This window comes from Pogona vitticeps, chromosome 13, assembly GCF_051106095.1.
Source record: "Pogona vitticeps strain Pit_001003342236 chromosome 13, PviZW2.1, whole genome shotgun sequence".
Classification (NCBI taxonomy): Eukaryota; Metazoa; Chordata; class Lepidosauria; order Squamata; family Agamidae; genus Pogona; species Pogona vitticeps.
Genome location: NC_135795.1, coordinates 9,305,361 through 9,318,728, shown reverse-complemented (window position 1 = coordinate 9,318,728; position 13,368 = coordinate 9,305,361). Strand labels below are relative to the sequence as shown.

The 13,368-nt window shown below is 44.3% G+C and overlaps 1 protein-coding gene across 1 annotated transcript in view; it reads right to left on the bottom strand.

Annotated features, from left to right (window-relative positions):
- PRKAR1B (protein kinase cAMP-dependent type I regulatory subunit beta) overlaps positions 1 to 13,368 on the bottom strand; it is a 95,668-nt gene that overhangs the window by 69,670 nt on the left and 12,630 nt on the right. The window contains exons 3-4 of the mRNA XM_072983003.2: positions 4,837 to 5,007; positions 3,181 to 3,272 (exon numbers count right to left, since the gene is read on the bottom strand). Of these exons, the coding sequence (XP_072839104.1) occupies positions 3,181 to 3,272; positions 4,837 to 5,007 (263 nt within the window). The remainder of the gene's footprint in view (positions 1 to 3,180; positions 3,273 to 4,836; positions 5,008 to 13,368) is intronic.

Sequence of the window (13,368 nt, the reverse complement as noted above, 5' to 3'; positions counted from 1 at the left end):
GGAATCCCTGCACGTCTGCTGCACAGCTATTGGAATTTAACCAAAATTAGCAACACAAAACACTCAGAACTTCGAAAAATGCAATTTTGGATTACAACTCCCAGATTCCTCAACCACGAGGACTGCTGGGGGATTCTGGGAATTTTACCACCACCACCCTCAAAAAAACAAAAAAAAAAGGGAACTGTCCAAACTCTGAAAACAGTGCCTGGTCACCAGCGATGAAATAAGATTCAGCGAGTATCCCAATTTGGTTTTTTGCCTCTGGAAGCAAAGCGTCTTCGTTTGGTCCTAGACGTTTTGCAGACTTCGTGCCAGAAACCCATTGTGTTGTCCTGAGTTGTCACTCATGGTTACCACTGATCTCAAAAATACAGCCTGATTCCCCTTGCCAACGCACGCCCACACTTTTTTTAAAAAGGGGGTGGCGGACAGCAAAATAATCTGTTGTTATCAAATACTGGAAGTATTCTGTTGCTGCCAGACGCAGGATGTCAATTCAGCAGCTGACAGAGCGTGGAGGGCCAGCATTTTACAGCTGTTGCAGCGGAGTGAAAGACCACCTTTGTTTCTGGAAATCTTAGAAACAGTTCCTTTTTTCCCCCCCTTTCTTTAATGCAACAGCAAGGAGAAGCCAGCTGCCACCTCGCAATGACAACACATTGTTGGAAAAGAAAATGCAAAACAAGGTTGAGATGCATCACTTATTGACTCCAGCAGAACTTCCTCCACGTAGACGGAGCTGCTGTGGAGTCAAAGGGTGGGGTGTTGCAGCCTCCGTTTGTACGAGAAATTCGTTATGCCTGCCCAAAAAATGTAAAATTGAAACACAAGTTGCACTGGTTCTTTTTTTTTTAATAGAACACTCTGCTGCTTCTTCCATTTACAATGTAAATGACAAGTGTACAATGCTAGAGGTTGGAACACAATGATGAAAAAGGATTACCTTCCTTCCATGCAAGCCGTCATCTCAACAAATAAAAAGCACTGAACAAATATATATTACACTTCTCCCTGGAATTGCACGAGTCTGAACAGCAAAAATTTGGTCATCCATCCATCCATCCATCCATCCATCCATCCATCCATCCATCCATCCATCCATCCATCCATCCATCCATCCATCCATCCACCCACCCATCCATCCATCGACTAACCCACCCACCCACCCATCCATCCATCGACTAACCCACCCACCCATCCATCCATTAACTAACCCACCCACCCATCCATCCATCGACTAACCATCCATCCATCCATCCATCCATCCATCCATCCATCCATCCATCCATCCATCCATCCATCCATCCATCCATCCATCCATCCATCCATCCATCCATCCATCCATCCATCCACTAACCCACTCACTCACCCACCCATCCATCCATTCATTGACTACCCATCCATCCATTGACTAACTCATCCATCCATCCATCCATCCATCCATCCATCCATCCATCCATCCATCCATCCATCCATCCATCCATCCATCCATCCATCCATCCATCCATCCATCCATCCATCCATCCATCCATCCATCTTCAGTAAATAAATATTCAATAAATACAGTGCTCCTGGCCACCAAGAACCCCATAATTTCAACACTGAAGACATCAAAGTGGTCTACTTGCCCCCAAATACAACATATCTAATTCAGCCTCTAGATCAGGGTGTCATAAGGACAATTAAATCTCATTACACACAGTACTTGATGGAAAGGATCATCAGTGCTATGAAAGAGAACGCTGATAGAGAACTATTCTCTCTCTCTCTCTCTCTCTCTCTCTCTCTCTCTGTGTGTGTGTGTGTGTGTGTGTGTGTGTGTGTGTGAACCAACTGTTTATGCTTTGCAGTTCTGTTTGCGAGGGAGGAGGGAAAAGAGTTATTATATACGGATTTTGAACGATATGAAGGCCTAGCATCTCTAACCCCAGTGTTGTTGAAAGGAGAAGTGTAATTTATACAGTGCATTCCTTTGTTAGTGTTTACGTTTTAAGTATAGCTCTTTTAAAAAGTTTCAAAACTGTTCCACAAGTATTCAGAGAGGAAACAAGTGAGACTGCATAAAGACTAGCCAATCAGTGCTGTACCTAGTCGGTTTGGCTTGCAAACTCGCACAGCTGAATTTTCCTCAGTCCAGTTTAGGGGGTTGCAGCCTAAAGTAGCATTTCCTACCTCTGAACCTATTCTATGATGCCTGGGTGGCTTCCAGAAAAACTTATTGTGCAATTGCTGTATCTAATTCATGGAGTTTTAGAGGCAGTCAGGCATCACTGTCCTAACCTGTCAACTTCCTTATAGCTTCATATGTGGTGGTGCTGCGTGCTAAACTACAGAAGCCTCTGTGCTGCAAGGTCAGAAGACCAGCAGTCGTAAGATTGAATCCACACGATGGAGCGAGCTCCCGTCGCTTGTCCCAGCTCCTGCCAACCTATCAGTTCGAAAGCATATAAAAATGTGAGTAGATAAATAGGTACCACCTCGGTGGGAAGGTCACAGCATTCCGTGTCTAGTTGTGCTGGCCACGTGACCACGGAAACTTTCGGACAAACACTGGCTCTACGGCTTGGAAACAGGGATGAGCACCACGTCCTAGAGTCGGACATGACTGGACTAAATGTCAAGTGGAATCTTTACCTTTATCCTATGGCTTTTTAATTTTCTGTTTTAAAAAATTGCTCAGGAGGAAAAGACAGAAGAGGCACAATGTCTGGATAGACCATAAGGGAGCATATTAACTGGAAGGACCCTTAAGTGTAGCTGGACATGAGAATTCAAGGGTGGTTTGGGCCATTAATGACTACTAGCCCAGATGGCTATATGCCACCATTAGTATCAGAACATACCCGTTTTTAGGGACTGTGAGGCTGGGGTGTAATTGTCCTCATGTCCTGCTAGTGAGCTTCTAATAGGCAACAACTGGTGGGTCACAAGGAGGACAGAATGTTGGGCTTTCAATAGGTCTTGGACCTGATCCGCTATGCGCTTCTTGTCAAGATCAAAAGAAGCTCAGAAGAGGCATGGGTCAAAATGAGTCAAAGACTGCTAGGAACAGAGAGAACGGATCTTCTCTGCAATGTGGTGGATCTGTTCCCATGTGCATTTCCCCGACGCCAGCCAGACATTCAGCTCGCCATGGTTAGTGGGAGCCCAGAGCAAAATCAAGGAATGATCTCATACCTTCTCTCATTGTCATCCAGGTGGGCAAAGAGCACATTCTTGGAGATGGCCTTGGCCAGGGCGGTCATGGTTTTATAGTCCTTGGGAATCACCTGAACATCGAAATAAAAAAGGAGAGGAAGAAGAGGGGCAGAGTGTCATCTAGGTTCAACCAAATGCCTCACCATGGCGGGGACTGCTCTTCAGTTAGAAGTCCCAAATATTACTTGTTTGGGATGACAACCCCCCAGAATTGGAAACTATTAATAAAATACAGTGGTGCCTCGCTTAACGTTAATTCGTTTCAGCGAAATCGCTGTAGAGTGAAAACGTCGTAAAGCGAAATTAAAAAGCCCATTGAAATGCATTGAAAACCACTCAATGCATTCCAATGGGCTGAAAACTCACCATCCAGCAAAGATCCTCCATAGGGGCGGCCATTTTTGCTGCCTGTAAAGCGAGGAATCCATCCAAAAACACAGCAGGGAGCCATTTTAAGCAGCCAGTGGCCATTTTGAAACCCAACGATCAGCTGTTTGCTGATCATTGTAAAGCGAAAATCGGTTCCCGAAGCAGGGAACCGATAATCGTTAAACGAAAAAAAAAACCATTTAAAACATCGTTTTGTGATCGCAAAAGCGATCGCAAAAACCTAATCGTACAGTGATTTCGTCATAGAGCGGGGCAATCGTTAAGCAAGACATCACTGTATTGTTTTCCAAGTTCTGAGGTCAGAAGCAGTGGTGAGAGATGGTGGTGTACTGTCATGTCTAGAGCAGAGCTCAAAAGTAACTGGTTAAGTTTGGGAGTAATGAGAGTACAACTAAGTCATATTAAAATATATAATAAATAGTTATAAAGTTACTTTTTGAGATTGCTAGTAACATTTGCCAATTACTTTCAAAACCACTTTTAATGGCATTTTAGGGCATTTTAAAAGGAATTTTTCAAGCTTTAATCTATTTCTTTATCAAGCCTAAGTAGCAGGGAGCATTGTTTGTTTCCCATATTTTTGTATTTAGAAGGTGCAATATCAGAAGCGGGCACTAGGGGGAATTATGAGTATTTCTCTCTATTTCTGCCCCACATTGACTACTTAACAGTGCACAAATTATTTCTAGGATTGGAGCAATAATAATGATCCTTCACCACCCCTAAGAAACAAATAAAACAAATCTCTTTTTTAAGCCAGCATTCTGATCTCAGAAGTAGATTATCAGCAAAATCTTTCTCCTAGTCATCACACCTTTGATACACAGTTTTTTCACAACTGTCAGGCTGCTGAGAAAGGGGATTTAAAGGCTGGATGCTGTGCTCTCTTTACACTGCTATCCTTTTAGACAAGCATTAATTCAGTCGTGTTTTAATACACTTTGAGCTAACGTTATTAATTTTTATTGCAACAGAATGATGTGTCTACCTCTGACCTTAAAACCTGCAAATATGATGATGGTTAGCTACTTTCTGTGGATCTAAGTGTAACCGATTACTTTTCCAAAGTAACTTTCTAAGCTCTGGGTTCAACTACAGCCCCAGTTCTATTGGATTTCCAGCAGAGGGACACTTCAATTTTTTGAATCTGTACAGCTGCCTATTTATACACTTGAAAGAAAATTGTATTGTATCACACCTACATCAATTGATCACTTGTAGTATGGACGTGATGCAGTCCCTTACCTTCCTAACGTAAGAAACTGCATCTTCTTCGGTGTAAACTTCTGCACTGACACCCCCTCTTCGGTGTCGCGCCTTGACCACCGGGTTCGGAGGCGGAGGAGAAATTTCGTCATCGTGGGAATCTGACTGTGAGTTGGATTTCTGCCAGGCCAAGATCTGTTTGCATTCTTCCTGCAAGAAACAGCGAAAAAGCAAGGCTCAGACAAAGAGCTGGCTAGACAGCTCAGAGGTTTCGGTCTCTGGCTGGAGAGCCAGAAGTTGGGAGTTTGATTCCCCCATGGGGCCTCTTGGGAGAAGAGCCAGCCTGGGGGCCCTTGGGCCAGCTGCACAGTCCTAGGGCTCCCCCTAGAGGAAGGGAAGGGTAAAACACTTCTGAGTACTTCACTCCTAGAAACCAACAAAAAAAGATTGACATAAGCCAGAGTCAACTTGACAGCACACAATTATTACTATTACCAGGATGCATGGATGGGCAGACAAACTGGGAGGCAGGGAGAGAGAGAGAGAGAGAGAACTTTTTTCTAAGAGCAGATTACAAGGCTAGAATCACCCATAATAATAAATGTTTATTACGGTCATTGACCAGCAAAAGTAAGATACATTTTTTTAAAATTAGGAGACATAAAAACAATATAAAAGTATTAAAAACACTAAAAACACCAAAGCACTAAAAGCATCTATATATACATATATACATCTTACTAGATATCTCCTACCTCCCTATCATAGGCCTTATCTATGGGCTATTACAGCTTGCATAGAATGCCAAATTTGTTATTTTAAAGCTCATATAGCCCGTGTGATCATTAATTGGTATACACCAATTTACAGCTTCTATAGCTGCGCTTTAGGTGGAACCTTTCCTTCACGGATTTTTATTGCAGCAGCACAGAACTTAGCAACTTTTGTCAGCATATCTGAATTAAGCCCAATATATCTGCCAGGGCATCGCCCTGTCAGCAAAAGCTGTGTGTAGTGTGCCTCTGATCGTCCAGGAAATGCCCTTATGTAAGGGTCAACATGGACTTCTCGAATGTTAGAGTAAAAAGCACAGTGATGTAACACATGGGGGATAGATTCAATCTCACCAGAGTTACAGGGGCATAGACGCTGAGTGTAAGGGGTGTTGTTATACTTCCCATCCTGGACTGCTGACGGAAGTGCATTGAAGCTGGCCAGAGTAAGAGCTTTGCGTTGTTTAGGTGTTAAGGGTAAGTAGAGATATTTTGCCGGTTTGGGTGGAAGCAGTGTGTTGTCAAGTATAAACCTATTTCTGATAGTACCAAGGTCCTGCTAGAATCATCCATACAAATCAACCAGGAATAACCCACTGGATGCCTGGGAGCAGAAATGTAGGCTTGACATGGCAACAAAAAGATCCTAATAGTGTTAGTGTCCGGTGATCATGCCTTGAGAAACAATTTCATAGATGGGAGGCCATAACCCAAAGGCCTCCCCTGTCTCTCTGCCCTTGGAAGATGTTGCTTTCAGCCTGCGGCAAGGCTCATGATGGGGAGATGCTTTGTCAAATCAGAGATAAATGTTTGCTGTTGTTCTTTTTAATTAGAACTGGTGTCGTGCTGGCTGTGGACTTCTGAGTGTGATGATGAAGAAGCCAAACGTTGCTGTGTCAAGAACTGGGCTCAGCTGCCCTCTCCCCAAAAAATATCACATCTCTGCATAATTCACATCAGAGACATGTCTAGAATGTCCCTCATTCTCGTCATCCTTCCGACAAAAAAACTGGAGGATCTAGAAACCCAGAAGCAAAGAGGAGGTGTGTTGGTTTTCTAAAACAAGAAGAGGTGAAGTTCGACTTCCCTGGGAAGCTACTGGCCAAAATCCTGCTGCTTCAGAAACAGAGTGCAATTTTACTATGGTAAATGAAGCCACTATGCTAAAGGAAGCGATATTCAGTGTGGTATAGCAGAAAGAGTGACAGACGAGGACTCAGGTATCCTGGGTTTGAATCCCCACTCAGCCATGGAAGCTCCTTGGGGGTGTGGAACTGGGAAAAGTAAGGTAAAGATTCCCCTTAACATTTAGTCCAGTTGTGTTCGACTCTAAGGGGCGGTGCTCATCCCCATCTCCAAGATGTAGAGCCAGCGTTTGTCCGAAGACAGTTTCCATAGTCACGTGGCCAGCGCAACTAGACACAGAACGCCATTACCTTCCCACCGTGGTGGTACCTATTTATCTACTCACATTTACATGCTTTCGAACTGCTACGTTGGCAGGAGCTGGGACAAGTGACGGGAGCTCACTCCGTCACGTGGATTCGATCTTACGACTGCTGGTCTTCTGACCTTGCAGCACAGAGGCTTCTGCACTTTAACCCACAGTGCCACCCACGTCCCCGGAATTGGGAAAGCCACTCCTTAAATAACTCACTTTGGAAGCCCAATCAGAGTCACTAAGTCAGTTCCGACTTGACGGCACATAAAAATAACCAAAGGAAGTCACAGTTAGAGTAGGCATATTTGAATCAAAGCAACATACAGAGGAGATGAAGCAGAAATCCCCCTCGATTCGAAAGGGGCTTTTCTGCTGCGATTTACTAGGCTAAACAACAGGATTTTGTTCGAAATGGATAGACTGTTAACCCAGTCCCGAGGGAAGTGGCCATTCTGTGTTGTGAGCCTTGGCTGGTTTTTATTATATTCCAGGACACTCACTTGTTCCGAAATCTTTCTCAAAGATAATGAAGAGTAAAACTGGAATTTATGTGTAGGGAGATCGCTCTTTGGTGTTGATGCGTTCCTTAAATGAACTTTCTTCCTAGCTTTTTTTCTCCAACCCCTCTGAGATGCCAACTTCCCAAACAAATTGCTCTTGACTGGGCCCCGATTACGCCAGACTTTGAGCCCCTTCCAAGATTCATCTGCTCTTGAATCACAGACAGTTTAGGAAGTGTGTCTACCCAACAGGAAGAGTTGTGGGGAGTGCGGACAGAACAGCTCGGGTGCCACTGTGAGACATGTGGCTAATTACCATCTTAATCAGCCTTGTTGTGTTGACGCAGGAAATGAGTTATGGTTCGCTCATCAGTTGTAACAGGAGAGAGAAAGAGGAGAAAGGTGTTTCTTAAAAACTGTTTCCTAATCTGGTGGCCTCTTCCCAGAAGGTTTGAGCTGCAAGAAAAACACATGATTAATAGAATCCATCACCAGCAGTACTAGGTGAGGGAGAAAAAGGTACTGGGGTGGGGGGAAAGCTAAAGTTTGGGAGACTTTTCCTTCCACTTCTGCGTATTGTCTACCTGGAAAACACTGAAACGGGTTGGCATAAGTCGCATGGACTGAACAGGACATCATGATGATGATGCCTACAAAAGAAGGTAGAAGAAAGGATGGGCATCCTAGGACTTCCAGCTTCATCTAATACATGTTTTGTCCTAATTTGAAACTTCTGTTGCAAGCAATTGGCTTAATTGTTCTTTTTTGGACTACAATGTCCAGGTTCCCCTACCCAGGTTAGTTCTTGGACTAAAACTCCCAGAAGCGGTCACCACTGGCTACACTGGCCAGGATTTCTGGGAGTTGTACATAGTCCCGAAACATCCAGGGACTAGAGATGGGGACAAACTGGGAAAATGACACTCCCCTGTCTCCCTGCGCTGCTGACCACTCAGTAGGGAGACTTGTCGTCCTGCCTCCTCAGCTCAGTGGTCAGCAATGCAGGGAGGCGGGGAATTGCTGGCTGGGTTACTTCTGGGATTATTGCGGCGTGAACGACGACAGCCACATGCGTAAGTGGACTGGCTGATGGCAGCGATCTTCATATTCATCTCCCCGGAGAGATGGACGCAATTATCCCATCTCTATTCACACTAGAACAATCACAATACATTGAAGGTGAACATTAAAGGAGAGATTTAGCCAAGCTTAGTCAAGGAGGACCTTCACCAAATCAGTCTTCCTAGAGAACATGTCCGCCAGACCTGGTCTTCGCATGACAGAATGCTTGATAAACCTCAAAGTAACCCTCGGCTCCTCCAGGATCAAACACCAGAAGAAGCCTCATCCAATGAGCCATCTTCTTTCACTAAGACTCACGAAATCAGCTGGGGTTTGGTGAGACCCTTTCTGGAAGCACCAAAGTATTTTGGACATCCTCTATTTCAAAAACAAAGCAAACAACCTCCACAAATGCTGGAAACACTGGTCATTGCCATATTAAGTTGCATCTATGCTCAAACTCTACGTTTCCAACCTTGAGTCGCCAGATATTCTTGGACTACAACTACCAGAAATCCTGGCTAGCACAGCTAGCGATGAAGGCTTCTGGGAGTTGCAGTCTGAGAACATCTGGGGAGCCCGGTTTGAGAACCACTGGACTAGATGAAGTCCAACGCCCCACTGTCCAAATAAAGACTCAGAAATGCCCCAGATCAAATCATATGTCCTATAGATCTAATCTCAGATGAAAGCATTAAGGTAGGATTTCTGGGCCAGAGGTGTGATTCCAGATGTGAAGAACACTACTGTGAAATGCCATTAGTGTTCCACTCAATGAAACCCACAAGTATTTTCAGAAGCATCAGAACAAGTCCACCCCATCCACTCCTGCTTGACTTATCAATACCGGCAGCTCTGTAACAGACCGATGTCTCTATAAACCTTCCCAGATGATTAATACGTTGATATCATCAGGTTTACCTGTATATCAACTATAAACCAGTTGTGCACCAGTTGTCAATACCGGCAGCTCTGTAACAGACCGATGTCTCTATAAACCTTCCCAGATGATTAATACGTTGATATCATCAGGTTTACCTGTATATCAACTATAAACCAGTTGTGTACTTTTCAACCATCAAAGCTCCCTAAAACCTTAGCAGCAGTGGTTTGAGAATAGTGCTGGAGATAATATTCTGTTGAAAGTTTTCCTTCCAGAAATAGTTTCCACAGCTCCAGAGAAAATGCAGTTAGCCTCTTTTATGTTCACAATGTAGACCCATGCACTTGAAACCGAAACACAGAAGCAGAAACAAAGCCCAACCGTGTCCTTTTCTGAAAAAGAAACATGCAGTGGAGCACAGCGACAAAAGTCCTTTGAAAATAAGGTGTAGAAGAAGCACCGTACCTCTATGACGGACCTCAGCGCTTGGGGACCCACAAAATCTACCATGCTTCATAAATCGTAGACTACAGAAATTTTCTCATGCTGGTGCAGAATGGCAGCTTTGCTACTGCATCCGTAGTGAAGTTGTGTGTTTATTGGCCGGTCTCCTGGAATTCAGACATCGAGCAAACCTCAATGCCATCTGCTTCCAGCCATTGGGTGGGTGGGGAAGACTTATCCGTACCTGGATCATTCCAACCCAATGCCAAGATGCCACTTCATCTCCCAACCCTCTAGGGGTAAGACTTCCACAACCACCTCCGTCACCCAGTAGAAACACTGCCGTGTTTTGAATTCCAGGAGACTGGCCAATAAACACACAACTTCACTACGGATGCAGTAGCAAAGCTGGCAGTCTATGCCATCAACAGAAAATCCATCTAGACTGTATATCGGGTTTTGGGTTTGGACCACAGCGAGCTACGTGCTAAGCTTGAAAGAAATCAAATGGTTTCAGTACTACTTTAAGAAAATCTATGTCATAAATTCTTCTAACACAAATCACTTCCATTCTCTGTATAGCTTTTGGATTATCTCAGTGACTGTTGATAAAATATGTCACACATTTTAGACCTCCCCCCCAAAAAAGAGATCCACTTATCCCATGTTTGCAAGCCCACCCCCTCAATTTGCCCTTCTGGTACTCGACTTTATTAAAACCAGTTGAGAAGGAAAAAAACAGCCTCATCTTTTACTTTGCTATACAATAAACAAATGGAAAAGTTTCAGATGAAAGACCCCCCAACTGACTAACCCAATAAATAAATAAACCAAGCAAACAAACAGCCATTTAACTGTGTACACATCCCAGTTATAGAGACGGGGACCTTAGAAAGAATAAAAACCAAGCAATACAATCCTAGATAATACTGTACCGATATCACATTTCCATATTTCTTGAGAATGATCCTCCCTCCCTCTTTTAAAAACCCGACAAAGTAAATAGAAGCAAGCAAGTTACCAGATGGTTCATTTAAAAAGAGGAAGAGAGAAGAAAAGACGGTCTTTTCACTATAAAGTCACTTTCTTTGCACTGAGCAGATAACGGACTGGCTGGCTTTGTTCTAGAGGTTGCTGTTTGATGGCTAGCTACGAAAATCCATTAGAAGATTTGAATCTAGAGGCTCAACCCCATGCAGCATGCAGTGCTGAGCTTTTAAAAAGCTACTCTCCATATATCCTGGAATAAAAGCAGGCACACACCCCTATTCACACACACACACCCATAAAACCACTGCAAACCTTTTAATGGAACAATAAATAAACCTGCTCAAGAGGAGCCCTTTAAATGATGGTCATCTCACACAGCTGGCCATGAAGATTTCTACCAAACTCCTTTCCAAGCAGAACATCATGCATCCTTTAAAAAAAGAAAATAAAAGAAAGGGAATTGTCATGACAACATGCTGTGATGATATAGTGGAGTGGTACACATCATTCACAAGTGCGGAGATAGTACTGTGGGTTTTGGTGTCTAGACCAACAATGTCCCTCAATCCTTCTATAGTCAAGCTCAGTTGAAAACATACACGCAGCCGGTTTTGGGTCATTCCTCCTAGGCATGGCTCAAGTCTCGTGCAAAAGTAAACCGGGTGACTTCAGAACAGGATCTGGGAGAAGAATTATGATTAGGGACATACTAGGTACGCATCCTTCAGTCTCAAGAGACTAGGGTAATGTGCTCTGAATAGAGGTCTTGGAACAATGGTCTTGGATGGCTGAGAAGGCCAATTTGAGAGTGACCATCCCTTCCACACTGAAGACAAATACACTCGGTTCCCTGTCCAGCTCCCTGGTTTTGCTGGTTTCAGGACTGCCTCTTTGCCTTGGCCTGCTGGACAAGGGTCTCTTAAAATTGGGAGAGGCCATGATGCACCGCCTGCCTTCAGGCTGAACGCTTAGACGTCAAGGTTTCCCATCTGTTGAGGTCCATTCCTAAGGCCTTCAGATCCTGCTTACAGAGATCCTTGTATCACAGGTGTGGTCTCCCTCTGCACTAATTCAACATTTTGGAACATAAGGGACATACAGAAGCCAGCCATAAGGGATTGCCAGGAGGAGGATACTCACAGACACAGGGCACCATCCTACCCTGAACAGCTTCCACATATCATTATATTCATTGGTCTTTGGCAGACCTTTCAATCCACTATAACTCCTTGCTTTGTCTGAACCAAGATACTACTAGCTGTAGAACAAGCCATGATCTTAAACCAACGTCAAACTTGGTTTTAATGCCCTGGTTTCTTTTTAAGCTTTCAACTATGGTTTCCTGTTATTGCTCTGTGCCACCATGTCTCTTCTAACACGTTTCCTCAAGATTTTAGAAGATAATTTACCATTACTACTTCCAGTGAGTTTCCATGGCCAACCGGGGATTTGAACCCTGGTCCACTGAGTCCCTACTCTGACACTCTGTCTACGGCACCACACCAGTCAGTGGTTTCCTAGCATGAATGGAACAACAAACTACAGTTAATGGTAACTTCCTTCCTGGCTTGTACTAAGGGTCGGACGGAGGGACTGCAACAGGATTTTTTGCCCCCATCTTTGGTGATGAAATCAAGAGATGATCCTTCAAACACCAGCCTTGAGTACATTTTTTTTCTGGATCAATTTCAAACACAGTGGACTTTGAATATTCCTGTTCAAAGTAATAGACCATGCAAGACTAATGTCTGTCTCTGCTCGAAATAAAGGAACCAAACCATCCATGCTATTTTGAGGGGAAGGTTGCCACCTCTAAGTGATCAATCAACCAGGCATCCATCTGTTATCTGATGCCAAGTGACCTTGGCAGGACTGCAGTTCCCTTGTTCTCATAAGGGTCCTCTCAATAATCTAGTTGCTTCCTGGTGGAAACAAGGGGTCTCACCAAACCAGTCCACCTCCCCAGTTTTCAGAGGCTCCGTGTGTACTTGCCACTGTGCATCCTTCAGCAAAGGAATCAAAAATAAGTTCAACAAAGGGATGGAAAAGAACCTTTGAAATCAAACACAAGCTTGCTTCAATCTCCATTGCCAGATCTAACACGGGATACAAGGGAACTAGAGTGGGTGGAAGAGGACAAGAGGTCCAACATCTCACAGGCCTGTTTTACACGGACAGTGGTTTCTGTTGTAACAGGGTTTAGGTGGACCCAAGTGAAATTGTGGGACGTGGGACGTGGTGGCGCTGCGGGCTAAACCGCAGAAGCCTGTGCTGCAGGGTCAGAAGACCAAGCAGTCGTAAGATCAAATCCACGCGACGGAGTGAGCGCCCGTCGCTTGTCCCAGCTCCCGCCAACCTAGTGGTTCGAAAGCATGCAAATGGGAGTAGATCAATAGGGACCACCTCGGTGGGAAGGTAACAGCGTTCCGTGTCTAAGTCGCACTGGCCATGTGACCACGGAAGATTGTCTTTGGACAA